The sequence below is a fragment of the Amblyraja radiata genome, chromosome 6 (assembly GCF_010909765.2).
Source record: "Amblyraja radiata isolate CabotCenter1 chromosome 6, sAmbRad1.1.pri, whole genome shotgun sequence".
Taxonomy (NCBI): Eukaryota; Metazoa; Chordata; class Chondrichthyes; order Rajiformes; family Rajidae; genus Amblyraja; species Amblyraja radiata.
In genome coordinates, this window is record NC_045961.1 from 50,391,077 (window position 1) to 50,407,680 (window position 16,604).

General features: G+C 46.0%; 1 protein-coding gene across 1 annotated transcript in view; it reads right to left on the reverse strand.

Moving 5' to 3' along the window:
• Positions 1–2,433: 2,433 nt before the first annotated feature.
• The window catches only part of sacs (sacsin molecular chaperone), a 77,211-nt gene continuing 63,040 nt past the window's right edge, over positions 2,434–16,604 (reverse strand). Inside the window, 2 exon segments of the mRNA XM_033022756.1 lie at positions 2,434–10,294; positions 10,296–14,305. Coding sequence (XP_032878647.1) covers positions 2,738–10,294; positions 10,296–14,305 — 11,567 coding nt within the window. The 3' untranslated portion in view covers positions 2,434–2,737.

Below are 16,604 nucleotides of genomic sequence, written 5' to 3' on the forward strand. Positions count from 1 at the left end.
ACGCTCAATTAATTGAATGGTTTATATCTGCTTCTTGGCCTTCACTCACATAGTGGGGAAAAATATTGTAAAGAAGAAGCTAAGCTTTTCAATAGAAAAGTTTGTAAGCAATCTTTTTGCAGAAATACTGGAACAGTTCTCAAAATTAGTGAAAAGAAACTCCAATGAGAGTTTTAAACATTTTCGCCACTGAAATCGATGAACTTTTGGATGTAAAAAAAGGTGCCTATTGCTGATTTTAAAATAAAAAGCATGTCTTGTTTTGACATTCAGTATGAACACACCGATGACAAACAAGTTATCCCAGTCGTTCAATAAATCCTAGAAAATGAGAAATATTAAACAAAATAGACAAAATGCATTAAAAATATAAAATTGTTCTGCAGTTCAGCATCTCTGCCATTTCTTCACTAAAATACAATAATATAAAATTAAAACTGAGAATACATTAAATCACACATTATGAATGGCAGAAAATATCACATAAGGTAATCAAAAATACATCAGCCCATTACAACGCCTTGTTGATTTAGTGAACAAGTTTTTTTTGGACAACTGTCAGGAAGTACTCAAATATTTTGAACAAAAATATTACACAATAATGCACATAGAAAATGACCCTTTTGTTTTCATTTTACAATTAAATATAACTTAGCAGGTTTCAAACCTGCGATGGTTTGCAAACATTTAATTACTGCTATAAAACTATGGTGTGAAACATATAGACATAGTCCTGTGTTTGGACCCAGTCTGTATTGGTGAATGCACATAGAAAGTGCATGTCACAATTTCTATTGTATTGAATGTGTGTTTCAATATTTCCATTGTATATAGAGCCCAAAATGTATTTACTTAATAACAGCCACTGTTGCTTCAATTGCAAGCATTAATTGAAAATTAAAACCTAACCCTCTCCTCTCTCCACTAAAGGAGTAGGTTAAATTAATCTAGTGCAAGTTACTATAATCTGTTGCATGTATTTAAGGCATTAAAATTACGGAAGGTAAGCTTGCCCGCATTTCTGTCGGGAGCAGCAGCTAGATTCCAGCAGTGTTACACACTTCAGCTTTACCCTGGACTGCAGTGCTGCAGTTGATAAAGATGCATGAAAAGATCACAGGGTTTCACCACTGACACATGAGAAAGGCTTACTCTGATCATGCTTATCCAATTTGTATCAGGACATGGATTTCGTGTGGGAATATCATCTTTTGTGAAAAAATACTCCCTTCAAAGCAAAGCACAGTTACTTGAAAAGAACATTTTCAAATCACGGTGGCATGGTGTCCAAAAAGTGCAAAGGCCATGAAAATGTTTTGAGAGGGTTAAAGTTACTGCTCACACTTACTTTTTTTTTAGTGTGAGCAGATGCCAATGGTAGGATAATAATTAAATTGATAAATGGACTGAATATGAAATAACTATGGAAAAACACTATTTTCTGTTATTGAATCTGACCAATTTTATTCAGACTCATATATAGCTTAATACACATGGTCCTAATTATTGGTCCTAATATTTTGTTTAGATATTATGTGCATGCAGATGATTCATTTAACTTGGCATCATGCTCGGCACATACATTGTGGGCCAAAGGGTTTGTTTCTGTGCTGTACTGTTTTATGTTCTATGTGGACCATAGAACTGAGCACAAAACTTACATGGAGGACAACTTTAGTTTAGTTTAGTTTAGAAATACAGCACGGAAACAGGCCCTTCAGCCCACCGAGTCTGCCCCAACCAGCGATCCCCATACACTAGCGCTATCCTATACACTAGGGACAATTTACAATCTTTACTGAAGATAACCTACAAACCTTTGGAGTGTGGGAGAAACTGGAGCACCTGAGGAAAACCCACGCTGTCACAGAGAACAATGTACAAACTCTGTACAGACAGCACCCATAGTCAGGATTTAACCTGGATCTCTGGCGCTGTGAGGCAGCAACCATGCCGCCCTTCGGATGATTAATTGACCCTCTGGATGACTAATTAATGTTGATTCTTTATGAAGATAATTTGCACGATAAAACAATCCTTTGCACTTTCTCGATGCATTTCATATACAGAGCCTGCAGACAGCAAACAGAGCCTGCAGACAGCAAATCTGATGCGTCAATAAAATAAAAAAAGATTTTTGCCATTTAGATAGGGCAATAGGCTCAGAACCATTGCAACAAAGACAGTGCTAATTCAGTTTTAATTTATGAAACAATGATAATCTAAACAGACTATATGAACATTTCATGAGCATTTTATTATCTGGGTTAAAATATCTTTACTTTAGACTTTAGGGATACAGCGCGGAAACAGGCCCTTCGGCCCACCGAGTCCACTTCGACCAGCAATCACCTCATGCACGAGCACTATCCTACACACTAGAGACAATTTACAATTTACAGAAGCCAATTAACCTACAAACCTGTACGTCTTTGGAATGTTGGAGGAACCCGGAGCACCCTGAGAAAACCCAAGTGGTCACAGGGAGAACGTACACACTCCATACTGGATCGAACTCGGGTCTCTTGCGCTGTGAGGCAGCAACTCTAACTCTGCGCCACAGTGTGCCGACCTGAGTTTAGAGAAGGAATAGATGTTTTAACTCAGATAATAAAATCCTTCCGTTTGCGTTAATTGCAGGGAGCTGATAGAAATGTAATTTGAAATGTTATCCTGATTAGTGTTTACGAGATCGCTAATCTTACCAACGTGTAATCTTACAGTTTTTCTTGTAGGTTTACAGTTTTTGTTGAATGAAATTTTCAAGTTTTATGATGATGCGTGCAGTGCATTCCATCACCCTCATTGCGACTTCTGTAGTGAATTTATCATTTGGAATTAAGGGGAAAGGGAGGAGATCTGGATAGCGGGTTCTCAGTCCATCCACACCGTATGCTTCAAGCTTATTTACGTCGGTGGCAAGTCCTGCCAGACTTTGGCTGTACTCCTCCACTTTCTGTGCAAGTGCCGCGGGTTTGACGTCTTTGTCCGACTTTCCCTTGACTGCGTATTCGGCCGATATCAGGGCAAGCTTGGCCGCCAGGTAGCACTTGAAGCAGACCCACTCATTAGCGTTCTTGTGTAGGTCGTTCCTGGCCGCAGAGAAGTTCGCCCGCGCTTGCCTGAGCCACCTGCGAGCCTCGATGGGGTTGCCCACAGTTTTGAAGGTTGGAGGCACAAAAAAGCGGGGGGAATGGGATGAACCGGAGGCGGAGGCAAATCTGGCTTTAAAGTGCTGCCTGTCGGACTTGTGGCTGGTTGCTTCCTGATTCCAGGATGTGTAAAACCGCTGAAAGGAGAACTTTTCCGACTGGAAGCGGGCCGAGGAGTACGTCCTTCTGGAAGTTCTGTCAGTGCTGAATTCAGAACCTCCTACCCCTTGCTTCTCCAGGCGGTTGATTTCAATCTGCAGATGCTTGAAGACCTCGGTGGCAATCTCTAGGTTCTCCGCGTTTTTATCGGGATGCCACTTGAGGTACAAGCGGCGTATGATTTTCTTCCGTTCGGACTCGGTAAGCCGCCATGCCTGCTCCAGCACCATGGTGACTTCGCGGAGGATCTCGGGCAAGGCATGAAGTTTGATCTTCTTTGGAGACTGGTGTCTTGAGGTCGAAGCTCGGTGGCTTTCCCTTCCAGGAAAATGGGGAGGAATCGGCCTGAGACCGGGGGAAAGGCATTCGGTGGGACTCGTAGGGGTGGTGGGCGTGCTGTCTCTTCCTTGGGAACTTTCGTCCGGTCTCGAGAATTTATACAGATCGAGTGAACTTACGATTTTGTATTCGCTGTAGCCGATGTCTATCTGGAAGTACTTGCCCAGAAAGCTGGAGTTCTCAGCTCCTTCCCGTTCCACCTCTTGCACAATGATGGCGTAGGTGTACGTTGGTTGGTACGATCCATAGATATCGCCTCCCTCAGCGTCGACAAGGTACCCAACATATTCACCTGGGTAGAACACATTTAGAGGGTCCATGAGCAGTAGATAATGGATCTCGGTTGATATAGGTGTTCCTGGCAGGGGCAGTTCAAGTTTTGAACGTTCAGTAGAAGAATCATACTTAACTCCTAAGTTATCCAGTTTCTCATTGATCCTGTAGATATCATTACAGCCAAGCATGGCTATTAGGTAGGATGTATCCAAAATCAAGTTGTCAGTGGCAGTTTTAAAGGTCATTGCCAGGGATAATAGAAAATTAATATCCTTGCCTTCTGCGTGCTGGATGTACAGGTGTATCGCAGCGTTTCCGTATCTCTTCAAGAAAGCCAACGTCTCACTTTTGCTCCGCGGAATCGTACTGCACCCTTTTATGCGAAGGCTCGTCTGCAGTTTCTCAAAACACGAAACCTTCAGCCCTTCACGCAAGGCTCGGCAGAGCCGATTGGCTTTCTCTTCGTTGGCCAGGTAGGCGTTGTCGTTCTCGTGCTTCATAATCCGGATTAGACCCGTGATAAACTGCTCGGAGGAGAGCAACAACTGCAGACGACCCTGAAGCGAACAGAGGGCCCCGAATTGGCATATCTTTGGCGTTTCCTCGTCCAGGATCTCTTCTAAGATTCCACCAAGTAGCCTAGGTCTCAGTTTGGAAGGGAGGAGCATGATCAGCTTGGTGTGAAATGCGTGGTCCTTTCCCAAGTAGCACTGGCTGAGGTCCACCAACATTAGCATGCCTACGTTGCCTTGCATCCGACATTTATAATGGGGCGCGTCGTCAAAAACCAGCGTGTTCGACTTTGTTAATCTTCCGTCGTTACTCGGGAGGTAAAGACCTAAATCGCGGAGATTCTCCAGATCTATTCTGACCTTGATCGGCTCATTTTGAAGGCTCTTGAACAGTCCAGATACAGCCCTCTTCACAGTCCTCATCTCGTTTGGTTCCAAGTGCTTCCCTTCAGATATCTTAAAAATACGCCCCAAAACTTCAACGTACTGTTTGGTCGAAATGATGTCTTCAGTGCCCAGAAGTTTAAACAACTGGTGGAAGCTGCCGAGTTCCAAAGGCAACTTGTACAGGTAGGGTTTATAATCGGACTCATGTTCAAGATTTATGACCACCTCTTCGGGTTTGAGTAGTTTCCAACCATCTTCAACCATGACAAAGGCAACACCTCGAAGGTGGAGGCGGAAATCTTTTTTCTCTGCGTTCAGGAACTCGTAAGTACTTTGCAACACTTTGACTCTTGTTTTGATCATGTCGTCCTCTGGAGATGCAATGTTGCAGATGTTTTTGCAGTTACTTATGACTTTGTCCGACGGGGGATCCAGACTGACGTTTAACATTGCCAGAACTTCCTCCACCTGTTCCTGCTTATCAAGCTTGCTATCTTTTTGGTCCTTAATGCTCAGAGGTGTTGCCTTTTCCGGAAGGATGGAGCAGGATGTCCACAATAACTGCATGACGTCAGCCTGCTTGAATTTGGGATTGACTTGCGCTCCACTGAAACATATTAAAGAGAGAATCCCATTGAGTTCCTGGTACTGAGGGTGAAGTTTCAAGAGCTGTGCAGTAGCACGTTCTGGGTAGATGAACGGTATCAATGAAAGGTCTTTAAGAAAGGTCCCGATGAACAAATCAGTCCTCTCTTGAAATATATGGTTTAGCAGAACGTCAACCTTGTTCTGTATCGTTTCTTTAGGCCAATTCTCCGCTTGAGCCCGGGTTCCAGTCTCCTTCGCAAACTGCAGTAACTGTTGCTGGGAGACCGTGTGCTTCAGTCCGATGTTTCGAAAGAACGTTATCCAGGAGGTGAGGAACGCAGCGCGGTTCTTGGGTTTTTCAATCTGTTCCAGTCGCCGGAAGAAGTCTTGAGGGATGAAACTGCTCTCGGGCAACATGACTTTGAAAACATTCTCTGTCCGGTCGTAAAGATTATTTGCGAGCTTCAGTCGATTGAAGGAGTCCGGGATGATTGCAAGGCTTTCAAGCTTCTCAAACAGTTGCTGCCTGACTGATGTGCCTTCGTCCAGATTGGATAGCTTCTTCTTCAGGTGCACTAGATGTTCAATCTTAGCCGCAGTGGTGAGGTTATCAAACTTTGGCAGCAAGTGTTTCAAGTAGACCTCTAGGTCATCCACAGGAACGCAGTTGAGGAAACCATACAAGTCTTTCAGCTGAGGATTGTCCGCAAGAAAGGCAAAGTTGGTGGACAATGTCCATCGTTCTATTTCGGCCAGGGGAATGTTTTTTGTGAGAACAAAGCAAGAGCCGTACTTCAAGATGCTGATATAGGTTCCATTAATGGCCTTAAAACAAGGCAGAGACTTCAGGATCTTACTGTCATCCTGAGCTGCCAGTTGATTCAAGTTGGAATTGAAGTACATCAGAAGCACTTCAAAGTCGCTGTCAGTGAGAAGATTTGTCCTCAGTGTTGATGTTCGATTCATGTAATCGAGGGCCTTCAAAATGCTATCGGGACTCTCAACGTTCGCCAAGTGGGAAGCCAACTGGGAGACCAAAAGATTATCTTTCGAGCAGATTTTATTCAACGCCAGTTGAATGCAGCCCGCTTTCATCAGTATGCTGAAAACCTTTTCGTTTTGGCCGGTTGGGAAGATGGAAACGTACATTAAACTGAGTGGCACCAATACTTCGCTCTCCGGCATCAACATCCTGTTGCTGGACATCGTGAACTTTGTACCCGGCAGCAAAGCCCAGTCTTTCAACACCTCGACGATGGTTTCAAAGGTCGGCCTGATCTCCGCTTCGCCTTCCTTCACCGAAATAGCGTCGCTGATGAAATGCCAGCAGGTCTTCAGCCACGACTCGCTCACAAAATTGTCTTTCCACTTCACGACGAACCTCGTTCTGTAGTCCCTCGGGAGCACAAACGACAACAGCTCTGCGAAACTGCTTATCTCGAAAGCCTTTGCGACGCCGCAGTTGAGCAGGATATTGTTGTACTTCATATAAAGCGTGTTCATGAAGAGCTCTTTGCGGGACGAGACCAACTCTTGGTAGGTGGTCAGAAACTTGGGGCGCTTGGCGTCGAAGACTTGCACGACATTGTCCAGGGTGAGGAGGAGAGGAAGTCCTTCCACTCTGATCTCATTCTCTTCCGAATCCTTGAAGCAACAGTCAACCAGAAGCTTCAGGTTGTGGAACTGCTTCAGCGCCGTCTGGTGCAATCGGCAGGGCAGCTTCCCGATGTGGCAGCTCGAGTCTGGAGACGTGAAGGTGTGCAAGAATTCGCGCACGTCTGCCGGCGTTACGTAGTGAACCGGGATCCCAGCTTCCCGGAAACTCAGGTAAATGTTGGCAGTCTCGTCGGAGCTGTACACCAAGTTGAATCCTATGTCGAGCAGCAGATTTTTCAGCCGGTAGACGTTCTCGGCGATTGTCTTGCGAACCGCGATGTTGTATTCCGTGCTCTTCATGTGCTGCAGCTCATCTTGCAGCAAGTTGTCAAAGAAAGACCTGTTTCTGTTCGCCAAGGACGTGTTCACCCAGCTGATGAAAATGGCGGGGTGCAGTTCTCCACTGTCCGCGTTGGGGACTCGCACCACTGGAAGGAGACGTTTGAGATCATCGTGAAGACAGCAGTAGAGGGACCTCACCAGGCAGTGCCAATCCGGCTGTATGTCCTGCTTGTTGGTGGCGAAGAAGGTCAGGAATTTCTTTAACGAGTCCTTCAAGACGTGGTTGGGCGTGTTTTGCAGGACAGTGATCGTTGGGTCGGAGCCCAGGAAGTATCGCTTCCGAATCTGAACCAAGAGTTCCACGTAGGCTGGGGCAATCAGGGTGGTCATGAGATTGTTGTTCCAGTCGCTCCTCACCCCTACGCCATTGTCATCCCGCCACAGATTCCTCCTTGCCGAGTCCAAAGCAAAATGCCCGTTCACATGAACGGGCAACCCCGTTTCCAGGGACAGCGGCAGGAAGCAGAAAGCTCGAAGTGGCTTCTTGTAATTGTGACTGATGCAGCCGGCCACTCCGCCCCTGGGGAAAAGGGTGATGTCCTCGTTTTTATGAGCCGATATGACGGACTTTGAAACTTTCTCCATGTTGGAGAACCCGGCCCGGTTGCAGACCAACCAGGTAGTGAGGTTGCCTTCAGAATCTTCAATGTCCATCGCGTAGGTGATCTGCTGGACCGGTATCTGTCCGAGCTGTTTCCTTTTATTTACGCTGTCAAGCACCGACGCGTGAAACTGCTTCCGTTTCAGCCTGTCTGCATCTGTGATATTGGCTTTCACCGAGTACAGGACATTTAATTCTCCCGTCGTTTTCTCGATCTCGCAAATCGAAATCTTCTCCATGTGATTTAGAAACATGAGGAGCTCTGCTCCGTCGCTGCGCAGTTTGTCCAAAAGATTCTGAACCATCTGATCCGACACTGGGACTTGGCAGATCTCCGATATCTTGGACATCTCGGCATTCCTGATCGGGAACCGAAACATCGTAGCGTTCTCCATTTTGAAGAGGTTACCTAAGAACGGGCTCAATACATCATGAAACTGGGTTCTAAAGTCCGAGTCCAAATCTCTAAACATCCGTCCGGGGCTAACGTTGGTAGATCCCGGAGCATATCTTGCGTGGGGATCAAAGATGCAGAGTACATCGTTGTCAGAAATAAATGCCGGGCAGTCAGTTATGTGGTATACAGAATTGAATCCAATCCCGTATTGTCCGGTCTTTCCAGGATTCCCTTCCTTTGTCCCTCTCCCAAGGTTCTGAACCCCTCTAATGTCATCTTCTGTGAAGGGCTGGTTGTTGTACACGCAAACTGCTGGGCCTTGGAGCGGGGCCCACTTTTCATCAAAGATCCGATCCCCTGGATGTTCCCTCGGGTCAAAGATGAAGTAGATCTCTGTGGCTTTGGCGTCATCTGCGTTTTGAAGTAGCTCTTTAAGCATTTCTTTCTCGGACGGATACGCATTGAGAATGCTCTTAATGCGACTGGTCAGTTTCTCCTTCTGCCCAAATTCACTGCCGAGGCTACTGAAGCAAATGTTGGAAGCGTAACGTTCAAGAGCTTTGTGGCGCTTTGGCATTGCCCCAAGTTTGACTGCCACCTCTCTTGGTATGTCCGGATGGCAATATTTCACACTCTTATCACTCACTCGAATCCACGGACAATCATTGTAACACAGAGATTTCGCTGGAATGAGAAAGTTCTCGCCATCCGGTAACAAAAGGGTCCCATATTTCCGCTTGCAGTAGTCTCGATTTTTCTCGCGGATGAGCCCCCAGACACCCTCGCTGATGATTCTTCGGCAGAGCTGGAAATCGTTCTCCTTCAGCGGCTCACGGCCAGTTTCGGTTTTCAAAACCTCAAGGACCGACGCAAAGTCTTCAACCGTGAACGAGGACTGAACGCCCAGCTTCTCGAAGAACTCGCGGAAGTTGTTCCTGTACTTGTTCGGCAGCTGATAGAGGTACGGAGTCGCGTCAAAGTTCAAGTGGAAGGACACCTTCGCCGACTCGACGTATGTGTTCTCCACCAGAACAAAGGCAAAGCTTTGAAGCTCCCCGTTGATCTGAACCTTTGCCGTCTCGTTCTTCATCATGGCTTCGTGGAGATACTTGTAGCAAGCGTTTGTGATGTTCTCCTGGCACAGAGTGATGCCGTCAAACCCTGTCGCAACTTTCTTCAGCTGTTCCAACACTACAAGGATAGGTGGCTTTTTCAGCAGCCCCAAGAAGTCCTTCATACTCGAGGACAGACTGCCACATCCTTTACTGGGAGGATTTTCATTTAGAAGCGGGTGCAGAAGGCAAACTACATCTTGGTACTCAAGTGGATAAACCTCTTTGGCTGAAAAGAGAGTCTCTGGTTGGAAATCGTTTCCTTTCCAATGCAATGAGAAACCAGGTGGCTTTTTAAGGAAAGGAAGGAAAGATGCGGACTGAAACTTCACTGCAAAGTCTTTGGCTCTGTGATCCCGAAACTTGAGTTTCTCATCGATTAAGCTGAGAATGATGCTGCAGCGTAGACAAGCCGCTGCATGGTCGCTTTCGTTTAACGCTGCAACAGACCCCGCGCGCTCTAGTAAATCCTCCCAGGAAATGTCGTCCTTGATCATGCCGAGCTGCACCAGCTTCACCAAACGGACTGGGTTCAGGTAGTCTTGTGGAGTTCCAGAGGGGAATCTCCCGTCGCTAATGTCATACAGCTTGGCGACACGGCCTTCGGGATGGATGAGTCTTGAGGGGACAGACAGCTGCTGGTCTTCCCCCGAGGACGGTATGCAACAACTGGAACGTAGGAGCCCCGACAACTCCAACACCTTCTCGTCCAGGATGTAGAGCATCAACGGATCGCGGAGATCCGCCTCGATCTCCTCGATGTACGGGAAAAAACGCCTCGGTAAAAAACTGCTTCTCTGAAAAGGTGTTCTCCAGCAAGATGCTCCTGCAGCCCGCCTCTTCAAAACCCGCCCGGACCCATGGGGGGAGCTCCACGGCGCACAGGGGCTGAGGCTTGGCCTTCTTGAGGAACTGCAGGAGGATCTTGAAAGCCAAGGGCCCCACCACCGGCCGCCGAAGCAAAGTGTCGTCCAAGAACCTTATGCTTCTGATGGAGACCCAAGAGGTCCCATCCGAGAATACCTCCGTCAGCTTGTTGCCTCGCCCTTTGGCGATGTCTTCGTAAAAGCCCTGCCACACCACGGCAAAGTCATCGTGCACCAAGGTAATATCAGGCCACAGGGTGTAATAGTCGTAGTCATCAAGCTCTGCATTGCCGGCCATGTCTCGCAACACAGCGAGGGCTTCCAAATATGCCTGGACTATCACATGCCTCATGAAAATGGTGTTCCACCTGCCTTTTGTATCAGTCTTCCAGATTTCCTTGCGGTTGGAGGAAACCGCAAAGCAACCGTTGATATGGACCGGCAAACCCGTGTTAATCCTCAGAGGCAAGTAGCAGAACACTTCACCGAAAGCGCTGCCATTTGTCTTAATGCTCCACTTACCACCCTCCGTCTCGGATAGCAGAATACTGACCGCGCCGCAAGGGACAAGCCCCAGCCTCCGCCCGCTTTCTTGCAGCGAGAATATCAGAGCTTCCCCGGTGTCCATGCACGAACAGATGAGCCAAGTGGTGGACTCGGTCACTTTCTCTGGGGCCGCCTCTCCGCTCGCCATCTTTCTGCCCTGAGCCACCTTGGCCGAGAAGTCTGCGAAGGGCGCGGCCCCATCCTCCGGGCCCCTGAAGAGCGGCGACTGGAGATCGACTACCCTTCGGAACACCTGAAGGAATTCATCCACCACGATCTGCACTATGCAGGCACACCTAGGCGCCTCGGAAGGAAGCTGCCTGCTACCAGAAAGTCTCTTCATCAGTTTTGCAGCCTCCTTCAAAATATTAATCGGTGTGGTCACGGCTTTGGACGAGCAAACTATTTTCTTGATTCCAATCAGAGTCTGCGCCAAACTGGGATCCGACTCTTCGGACTGCAAGTATTTCAACAACATGGTGTTGACATTCTGGGAGAAGAGGATCAATCTGTGGCCACACAGGCTGAATTCATCCACGAGAGAATAGATATCGGCCGTGCCATAGGAAACACTGCTGATCTCACTGACTAATGCTTCTTCCTCCACCCTGAAGGGAAGTCTGAAAAGCGTTCCCATATAGCAAAATGGTTTCTCTCTGTCCAGCGGTAAATCACAACCAAATACGTTGACAAACGGCCGGAACTGATTGGGAAACTTCCTTAACCTCTTCTGATGTTTGTTCCAATTGATCTTTATCCCAGGATGAGTTTTGTCACGAATATGCTTCCCCAAGTGATTAATATTTGGATCAAACATTATCATGAATTCACGGCTCAGAATTATAGGGATGTCCGTGATGTGGTACACGGAGTTGAAACCTAGTCCAAACTTACCGACCTTGTCCACCTCGCACCGCTTCAGGGAGCCGCCCAGCCTGGTTATGTTTACAAAGTCGGCATCACTGAAGTCGGAGTTGTTGAAGGACCAGAGAGCGGGGCCGTGGCACTGCACCATTCCCGGGTCGAGAAGGTTCTCCCGGATATCAGAGTTGCCCCGCATGTCGATCAGGAAGCTGCACTCTGTCCCCTCCGCATCGTCCGCATTCTGGAGGAGCTCCTTGAAGATGTCCGCCACCGACGGGTATTCCTCCAGGATGTTTCTGATCCGCACCGTGAGTGGCTCCCTTTGTCCTGACTGCTCAAAGCCCAGGTTCTCTGGGTTAATCAGCCTGGTGCTCAGGCATGGCACCTTCAGTGCCTGAGCCATCTTCATCGGGATGTCCTCATGGACCAAGTTAATGGGTTCCAAGGAATCGTCAAGCAAGTCGCTGAGATCGTCTACTTTGATGTCGCAGTAGCTACAGTTCTCAATGGGCTCCATCACCAATTTGCTGGGATCTTTACTGTAATGAATAGGGATTGGAGTGTCAACGTTAACGGCAACATGATTGATGTACAGCCACTTCAAGATGTTCAATACCAGAAGCAAGTTGTGTTTACTTTCCTGCTCACTGATTTCCCCGTCGCTTTTTTGTTTCATGGTCTTCACAATACCGAAGAGGTGTTCAGTTGTTATTTCTTCCAGTGCTCCAAAGAACGTAAATAGCTTGCGATATTTAGCCATGGTTTTTGGTAAGATATACAGGTAGGGTTCCAGATCGAGATCTTGTATTGGTTTTATAGTTACGTGTCCAGGTACAGTAAATACTTTCCCAGTCCAAACCCAAGGAAAGGTCAATGATTTGAAGTCTTCTTTATCCTTCTGCAAATGTCCTTGCATAAAGTCATAAATGTCAAGCAAGAAGTGCTGAAACTGGTACCACTCGTCACTATTGAAGTCCTTGGAGTTGTGCCAATCCACGACATTCTGCAAGTGCCCCAATACCCTGTTCAGACTGGGTTCTGTGGAAAATCCCAGCAATTTCCGAACTTCCGGAGAGATGTTCTCCACAAGAGGCACGGCGGAGCCAACCAACACTGCGTCAGATACATGCCACATCTCACAAGCCTTGTGGAAAGTTAACACGTCCCCTTTCCAGGCAAGGGACTGCGGGTAATTCAGAGGGCGAGTCTTACATACAGGAACCCACTTTACTTTCTGCATGGTTGACTTTGCTCCAGATGAAAGCGACAAAGTCTTCTGCCTGTGAAGAATCATGAGCAATGTCTTGGCTTTTTTGTTAACCAGATCATGTTGCACCATACCACTGCTCTGCAGAACTTCAATTCGTTTGGCCACTTGAATGACTTCTTTTTCCGTTAACTGATCCTCATTCTTTAAACCTATCTGCCTCAGAGCGTGCAACACATCTGGAATCGAGGTATAGCTCACCGGCGGAAACACTGCTTTTTCTTCAGCATAAAACAAGTTCTGCAGTGTTTCAATTTCAGGATCAAACAGTTCATTAGCGGACAGTAATCTTCCCTGAGAAACAGAAATAAATTTCAAGGCTTTCAGCCATTCTATAAACAAGGCATTTTCATCTTTGAGGAAGGCTAAGTTGATGAGTATCCAACTCACAATATCCATGACATCCTTATTGGAATAAAAGCTTTTTTCAATGTCTTGCAGTATCATCTTTAGACAGTCAGTACTTTTTAATTGGTCAACTTTCAGCAAGGTGACCAAACGGATGGAAGCTTCATCAGTGCTGTGTATGACGGTACCAGACATCCGTATATCTGGGGGCAGTTTTGCAGTGTGGTGCAAGACTTTATTTCCTTTTAGCGCAACAAAACTGGGAGTACCTTTCTCGGAGGATGGTTCAATTTTATTAAAGATAACTAGTTCCTTAAGGATCTTCTTGTCTCGCTCGTTAACCTCTGGCAAACTAGCTAGGAAAGATCTAAGTGCAACTTTGTGTGTTGGAGGCAGCAACATGACCTGACTGGAAATCCTCTGTGGCATTGCCTTATCCAGGATCTGCAGCATGCTGCTAGGCAGAGGGGAATGGATGTATTTTTTCATAAGGGGGTGCTGCAAACATGGGTCTAGTTCTTTAACGACAACTCCTCCAAGCTTTTCGATGACTTCTGCCAGAAACTCGGGGAGCTGCGTTTCATTTTCGGATTCCATGATTATAGGAGATGGAGATCGGACACGCAAAAGGTGAACCACGTTTTGGGATTCACTCAAACGCCTCTTCGGGATGAGTGGCAACTCCTCAAACAGAGTCAGATCTTCAGGGAAGTTGTGATACAGATATCTCCATACTGCTGTCAGCCATGACAATGGTGGGTGCTTCCTCTCTGAGTTTCCTGGCAACCACTGAACCATCATCTCTCGACCAGGCCAGCAGGAAGTCATCATTTCTTTTATTAGTCTCGCAGTACGCTCAGGGGTCATCAGCTGCAGCTGCGTACAGAGGCGACCTGAATATTAACAACAGTAAATAGAGGTGAATTAAAAAGACAAAAAAAAACAGCTGTAATTAATGCTGTCTCTATAACTGAAAACTGAAACTATAACTAAAAGTTTCTAACTTTACACTAAATGTTTAGTTTAGTTTATTGTCAGGTACAGTGAAAAGCTTTTATGTTGGTTATAACAGTGGCCCCACTTAGTTTAGTTTAGGTTAGTTTAGAGATACAGCATGGAACCAGGCCCACCGTGTCCCGCCAACCAATGATCACGCATACGTACACTACACACTAGGAACAATTTACAGAAGCCAGTTAACCTACAAACCTGTACGTATTTGAAATGTGTGAGGAAACCGGAGTACACGGGGAGAACGTGCAAACTCCGTACAGGCAGCACCCGTAATCAGGATTGTCTGGTGCTGTGAGACTGCAGCTCCACCGTTGCACCACTGTGCCACCCTCTGGGCGTAACTTTCTTCACACTTAATATTTTATATTGTATGTACAGATTATTACATAATTTTAAGAATAATTATATATTAACTGTCAATGTACATCAATTGCCTTTACTATCATTTTGTGTGCTGCAAAACTGGACTAGTTTAGTTTTATTTTATTTTAGTTTATTATTGCCAGCGGAAAAACTATACATGATTACAATAAAGCCGTCCACAGTGTACATACAGGATAAAGGGAATAGCGTTTAGTACAAGGTAAAGTCCAGTAAAGTCCGATTAAAGATAGTCCGAAGGTCTCCAATGTGGTAGATGGTAGCGCATGCCCGCTCTCTAGCTGGTGATAGGATGGTTCAGTTGCCTGATAACAGCTGGGAAGAAACTGTCCCTGAATCTGGAGATATGCAATTCCTCATTTCTGTACTTCTTACCTGATGGGAGAAGAGGGAATGCCCGGGATGAGACTGGTCCTTTATTATGCTGGCAGCCTTGCCAAGGGGAAAAAAAGGGTACAGCATGTTGTGCCCTTTATCCTTTATCTATGGACTGTGGCGGCTTGATTGTATTCCTATGTAGTCTTTTCTTTGACTGGGCAGCACACAAACAAAATCTTCTCACTATACCTCAGAACACATGATAATAATAAGCTAAACTAGGCCAGTTTTACAGCACACAAAACGATATAAAAGGCAATTGACATGTTTAGCAGTTGTGATGTGGTAATTAGTTCATATAAATTAAAATATTAAATATAAAGGTTACACCAAAAATGAGGCCATTATTATAATCTGTACATCTTTGGAGTGTAGGAGGAAACAGGAACATTCGGATAAAGTCAATACGGTCACAGAGAGAACGTACAAGCTCCGTACAGACAGCACCCATAGTCAGGATCTAACCCGGGTCTCTGGCAGTGTAAAGCAGCAACTCTACTGCTGTGCCACTGTGCCGCCCATTTGAAAAAGAAGATCCCATGGACACTGACAAGATTCGACTTTCAACAATTTAATTTGCCCTTGCATTAGGTAACACTTCAAAAGGCACTTGAGAAAGAAGCATATCCTCAGTTGGGTGAAATGAAACCCGCATCTTGGGCTAATGCTGGCAAGCAGCCTACAGCTGTGCAGGCTGGCACTCCAACATGACTTGCTATCTATGGAAGCCGGCCAATGCAATGTTGACATTGCAATGCAGGTGGCAGGATTATAAATAGAAAATAGCTCACCACTCCAGGGACCAAACAAACTCTGTTGTGCACTTCATACTCAGAAAGCACATTCCTAATCAGTCACCACTGGTCTAAGTAAGTGAATTGTCCCTTCAAAACTATTTACATAATTGACACAAAATGCGGGAGTAACTCAGCGGGTCATGCAGCATCTCTGGAGAAAAGGAATAGGTGAAGTTTTGGGTCAGGACCCTTCTTCAGACTTTTGTCTGAACAGTCTGCAGAAGGGTCCCGACCCAAAAGATCAGCCATCCTTTTTTCCATAGATGCTGCCTGACCTGCTGAGTTACTCCAGCACTTTGTGCCTATCTTTGGTATAAACCAGCATCTGCAGTTCCTTGTTTCTATACTTGAACTGTTGATCTCTCTCAACCAATCCAGAGCTGAATAATTAAATCATTAGTATATTTAGGGAAATAAAACCAAAAGCTTCTGCTTCCTTCTCATTAGCTAGAGTGTGGTCCCGGACTCCCATCTACCTCATTGGAGACCTTTGAACTTTAATAAGACTATCTTACACTAAATGTTGTACCCTTTATCCTTTATCTGTACACTATGGACAGCTTGATTGTAATCATATTTAGTATTTTCTTTGACTGGATAGCAAGCAACAAAAAGCTAGTCA